Source organism: Carassius auratus, chromosome 49, assembly GCF_003368295.1.
Source record: "Carassius auratus strain Wakin chromosome 49, ASM336829v1, whole genome shotgun sequence".
Classification (NCBI taxonomy): Eukaryota; Metazoa; Chordata; class Actinopteri; order Cypriniformes; family Cyprinidae; genus Carassius; species Carassius auratus.
In genome coordinates, this window is record NC_039291.1 from 986,976 (window position 1) to 992,975 (window position 6,000).

General features: G+C 37.0%; 1 protein-coding gene across 1 annotated transcript in view; it reads right to left on the reverse strand.

The window, feature by feature from the left end:
* The window catches only part of LOC113066000 (rho GTPase-activating protein 21-like), a 62,030-nt gene extending 56,292 nt beyond the window's left edge, over nt 1-5,738 (reverse strand). The window contains exons 1-2 of the mRNA XM_026237548.1: nt 4,944-5,738; nt 146-331 (exon numbers count right to left, since the gene is read on the reverse strand). Of these exons, the coding sequence (XP_026093333.1) occupies nt 146-331; nt 4,944-5,225 (468 nt within the window). The 5' untranslated portion in view covers nt 5,226-5,738. The remainder of the gene's footprint in view (nt 1-145; nt 332-4,943) is intronic.
* Nucleotides 5,739-6,000: the final 262 nt, after the last annotated feature.

A 6,000-nucleotide genomic window follows, 5' to 3' on the forward strand; every position in this document is an offset into this window, starting at 1 on the left:
GGTGCGTTTCCCAAAAGCATAGTTGCTAACTAAGTTAGCAACTTTGTTGGTTGCAATACAATGTCATACAAAACAGATTAGCAACTATGCTTTTGGGAAACGCACCCCTGGACCGCACTTCTGTGAATGTTTGCTGTGCGCTGACCTTGAGAGAGGACTGCACGGCTGACTCAGGTGGGTACACGATGAAGTGACGGAGCGTGAAGCCGAAGCCATGAGAGGTACGGCGTAGGTGCAATGTTTTAGGCCCTGGCCATGAGAAGGGCTCCTCTTCAGCAGCTGGAGACAGAGCCGATGCCTCACTGCGCTCACAGCCATCCTTCTGTTTTGCCTGAAAAAGAGAACAATCACTGTTAATTAGTTATTAAGACACTTTTATCCAAATTGACATTACACTTATTACAGAGAAAATTCACTTGGTGAAGTTTTGGCTCAAAGGCCTTATATTCATCTTATAGCTCTATAGGCAGTACAGTTATCATTATTCAGATATTTAACAACCCAGCTTTACAACCTGTTTGAGTGAGATTACAGCAGGTCGTGTAGATATATTTAAGGAAAAAAAAAAGTGTTTTTATTTATTTTTCCCCATTCTTTTAAAACCACTACCATTAAAAGTATATGCACTTTAATGCAGGTGTATATTAATATATTATACAGGTTTTACTGTTTAATATCTTTATTGTAACAGTGATATGTTTATTTGATCAACATAAATTTTTAAAACACTGAATTTATTTCTTATGTAATATATTACAATTATTTACTGAAATTTTGAACAGTTTTGATCAGCAAGGACCACATCCTTGCAAAATAAAACTCTTTTTTTGTCTTCATTATTTAATGTATGTTTGAATAAATCGCAGTCACAACAAACAAAATAATGGAGCAGTAACATAATTATATTAAAGTTGATATAAAAAGCTTTTGCAATTTGTTTATATATAATTAAAGTGTTGATTATTAAATACATTTGATTAACTATTTAATTATTATATAAACTTTAACTTAAATGATTATTAACATTTAATGCATCCTTGTAATAAAAAAAAAAAAAAAAAAAAAAAAAATATATATATATATATATATATATATATATATATATATATATATATATATATATATATATATATATATATACATTTCTGTCCGTCTTTATGTTTTTTTTTTGTTTGTTTTTTTCTACTTACCCCAAACTTTTGAATGGTAGTAACATGGGTTCCAAAAAAAAAAAAAAAAAACATAAAAAATATTAAGCAGTAAGTTGAAAAATAATATTTGAAAAACTATTAAGTCAAACAGTTGATAACTCAAAAATAAAAAAAATAAAATAACAAAAAAAATTATCTACCTTCATTTAATAGTTAACTCTTTTGGTATTGTTTGATTGTGTTCACTTAGCACAAAATATAAATATAGTGACATTTTAGCCTGGAGGACTGAGTACCACAACGGTCACAGTTCTTCTAGCACTTCTCTTTTCACAATTTACAAATGGTTATACACTTTATTTTGCCACATGCAGTACAATAATGTTGTCAATTCAAGAAAGGCTCAAAAGAATTTAAAGAAGATGATCTCCAGAGGGTCTGTTTAACCTAATACTGACATGGTAGTCATTAAGAGTGAAAAAGAACTGAAAGAAGCTCAACATTGCACAAAGCACTCCCTGTTCCAATGCAGCAACTAAATCATTTGCCTTTTTAACCTGGTACATCATCACTCACATAGAGTCTCTTGGTGCTCGAAATGATTTTCGCAGGCATTGAATTGTATTATTAGCAGCATATGCAAATAAACTGTTACTACTTAAGAGCAAACCATGAGACACAGGACACAAGCTACCATTGAAGAAGTTTATCAAAGTTCATTAAATAACTTTTTGTGCCACTAACATCACCACACAGAACTAGTATTAACTGGTCCTGGTATTTAAACCATAAAAGAACTGATAAAAACATTTGAATGCATTTTATTATCCACTATTTGTGTCCACTATATATTTTTTATGCTTATTAGTGTACCACATCATTAGCTTAGCAATATGCTAACACCTGACTCAGTAAAAATTAAAAGCAAGTCCCATGTGTTTTACGTTAGGCATGCTGATGTGCTTTTATTCTGTCAGTCCACTAGGTTATGTAACAGAACTCTTGTGCCCTGTTATCATGTCATTCATATGGTATCTGAAAACAGCGGGTTTCTCGGGCAGGAGGTATTGAAACACAGTATCCTGTGATTGTTTATAAAGCATCACTCACATGATTTTTCACTTCTCAAATATCGACTATGACAATGACGGTCACACAGAAGATGCTCTGACTCAACTGAGACATATCTTTCGTATGATCAATAACCAACATATCTGTACATGCCATGGATATTACAACACAGTCTGTGTTTTTCGACACCCATATCACCAATGTTCATCTGGTTATGTCACATTATAGCGTCATTATATTCTTGGAGGAAATCAAATCCCATTCCACCACAGGATGTGTGTTTGTGGTGGGCTCTGACAACATCACACTGACTCTGGGTCATTCTGGCTGCTAAACAGACCAGACTGCGGTCTAGCCCTGTAGGAGATGGATGTATTATAAGGGAATGAATGTATTTTAGCTTGTGGCTGGGCTCAGGTACAAAGAGCTGTGGATGTTTCTAGAGTCTGGGCTGGGCTTTTATATAAGAGAGTCTGAAATGACATCACTGGGTGATTTAAATCACTTGCATCCAGTGTTGGACACAAACAAAGAAATTAATAGAGAAGTTTGGAATGGCAAACTAGCTTGGTAGTATATAGTGTAGTAAGCAATATGCATCTTGTGCATAGAGATTTCTTTATATTTAAAAAATCATTCTTGTTCAATAATTTGACTCACTGACAAACAGTAGGACATTTTCAGGTATTTTATTTTTTCAAACATCATATTCTGGAGCTCAATTTCAGAACTTTCTGGCATTATTCCATATAATTATTCCACTTGTGCAGGATTCTCTTTATTCTCTGTGCTCTAGTCCACCTGTAAATGCTACCTTGATTCATACACATGGTTTTCCAAAAACACCCACTATAAAATCACAACATTCCTCTGCCTTTAATTTTTCATTTCCCAACCATTAACCGGTCACATACTAAATTTAACCTTATAAATTATACATCTGTAAAAAGCTCTCGTCTGAATGGCGGAAAATGCATGAGAAGTGAATGGCTGTCCTGTGTGAGACTCCTTCTCACCAGAAACAGCATTATACAAACCATCCAGTCCAAAGAATATGAATACACACAAACCCATTGGTCATTGGTTACATTTAAGAACCAATCACATGCTCTGATTTCACGAGCACGTGTATTTTTATTTTTTTAAACATTCCAGTTACTGTTACTGTAATACCAGTAAAGTTGACACGTTCTGTTTCAGAAGTCAAATGTTTCTTAACATTTCTCTTAAAGTGCCCCTATAATGGATTATAAAAGGTTATATTTTGGTTTTGGGAGTCCCCAACAATAGGTTGCCATGCATGCAAGATCAAAAAACAATTTAATTGTCTTATAATATGCATTTTTTTTTTACCTTATTTTTCCAAACCACTCCTTTGCGTGATGGTAATCTGCGGCGATTGGTGACTGGATGACCCAGTCTGTTGTGATTAGTCTATTCTGTGCAGCGCATGTCGGAGACGGAACACCCATCACCATTACTGGATTACGGGTTATATAGTGTTGAAGATTTTATACAGTGTATGAACAGACAACATGACTTCAATTTTACTTTATCAATTCGAGCCCAAGCCCGAGTCCAATGAGGAAGCATCCAGAGTTGCTGATGAACCAGAAGTCAATCGCAAATACAACTGGAGCAGGAAAGTTTGCACCGGTCTGCAAGCGCAACAAGTGGGTGGGCAGTATGCTAATGTTTCATGCTGAGGTCAACATGAAATGGCTTGGGATTCATTTTAAGAACAACCTGAATAACAAATGACTCAGAGTTGACTCTTACTTTTGAGAGACGATAACTTTATACACAGTTGCACTTTCAGTTTTAAAATGTTTTAATTCACTTAGAGCTATGTTACACACTGCATGGAAGGTACTTTTCAAAAATCCATAATAGGGGCACTATGACAAGGAATATGACATTGATTAGAGATCTCAAACTCAGATTACCAAATATTATCTTAAAATTAATTCAAACATTCTTCATCAATTTTTCAAAATAATATATGATTCAAGGTATACTATCCACATTCATTTTATAGTTCTATTTCCCAACCGTCAACAACTGTCTCAACTGTCTATATTTCATTTCTCTTGATGAACGTAAGTATAATCAAGGTTAAACATTTTAAATCCACATCATAGAAGTCTCCTAAGGTGTGACAGAGCAACATCTAAGCAAACATTTTCTTGCAAAGTGTTGTCATGACAACATTTTCAAATATACATTTGCATCCAGTAGTTATGGCAAGCGTGAGTCACTCTTTAGCCACAGTGGAGCTCCCTGTGCACACAGAAATATCTTGCTTTTCCAAACACACACACTTTTCCAAACATGAAAAACAACTCAGCCACAACTCTGTTCTCAAAGTGAAACAATTATCCACTGGGTTTAGGTAAAAATGTGAACAATTTACCCAGTTGGGACGGCTGCTTACATAGGAACAATAACTGAAATGTGAAACCAAGGTACAAAAACAAACATTGTGAAAAATATGTAACACACTGGCTCAATGTAGGAAACAAAACCAGCCACCCTGGATGTCAGTGACGCACAAAGCATTACTGAGAGCCATCTCCTCACACCCCTCAGCCTCACGTAACACAATACACCACTGGGAGCCTCTGCCAATGTGAAAACCCTCCATCCCACTGTAGCACCAGACCCATCTTCTCATGTTCAGTTCTGCTACTCTTAACCTACAGCAGATCCAGAGATCCTTACCCAAGACCATATGTAGTTTCTCTGAGATGTCTTCTTCAATCTTCGCCAAGAGACACCCTTCTGGGCTTCACAAAGCCCTAGTTCCACATCCCCCCAGTATGCCCTGGCCAGGAGCTGGAACCAAAGGCAGGACGTGTCCGATAAACATCCATCCACCCCTGTCAGACAATCCCAGGGACAGTCTCCTATCGTGCAAGTACACCCCACTACATCCATCTGGTCTGAGCCATCCTTCCCAGGAGGAACTCGGTCGGTACACACCCCATTCCTCTGAGTTAGCATGGCAAAGCCTGCTGGTCCCAGCTATGATTGCTTTCCTCTGCTGATCTTCTGATGATGTGATTCTTTCTCGCTCTTTGCGTTCCCTCCCTCTCTCTCTCTCTTGCTCTCCCTTGCACTACCTTCAGTGTAGGAAGTTAGAGAGCACATGCATGAGGTTTCCACTGAGACACAGAGCACGTCAGGGAGAGAGTGAGGCAGGGAAAGAGACCGTCAGAGCACAAACCAGCGACACCGCAAGCACACACATCAGTCTGCACTGGACAAGATGCCTTTCTCTTCTTACTTACCATGTTTCTTATTTGTTTGTTCTTCATTGCTGTGATGCAGCTACTGTCTCAAATGTAACTAACCCTAAGAATTTGGTATGTAATTCATCCAGCATTATTTGTACAACAGGATATTAATGATAATATCGTGACTTATTATGTACGAGGCCAGAACAGACTTGGTGGTAGGCTCTTTTTGCTTGGGCTAGTAAAAAACATCTGGCACCCACACAGAACACCCTAGCGACCACATAACAAAGCACTAAAAATCACCCAAAACATAGTATTGTAAAGACAATTGTTGCACGGGTGAGTAACACGCTTCTCACCAGAAGATGGCATCCACAGTGGAATTCTAAAAGTTGAGGGTTCTCAAGCACCAGGGTTGGGAACAACTGAGATAGAGAGTGAAAAGTGCTTATGAAAAACCTGTATGGTACCTCAAAGGTATACAAATGGTATACAAAGCACAAAGTTAATATATCCAGTTGAAAATACTTGACTGAAAC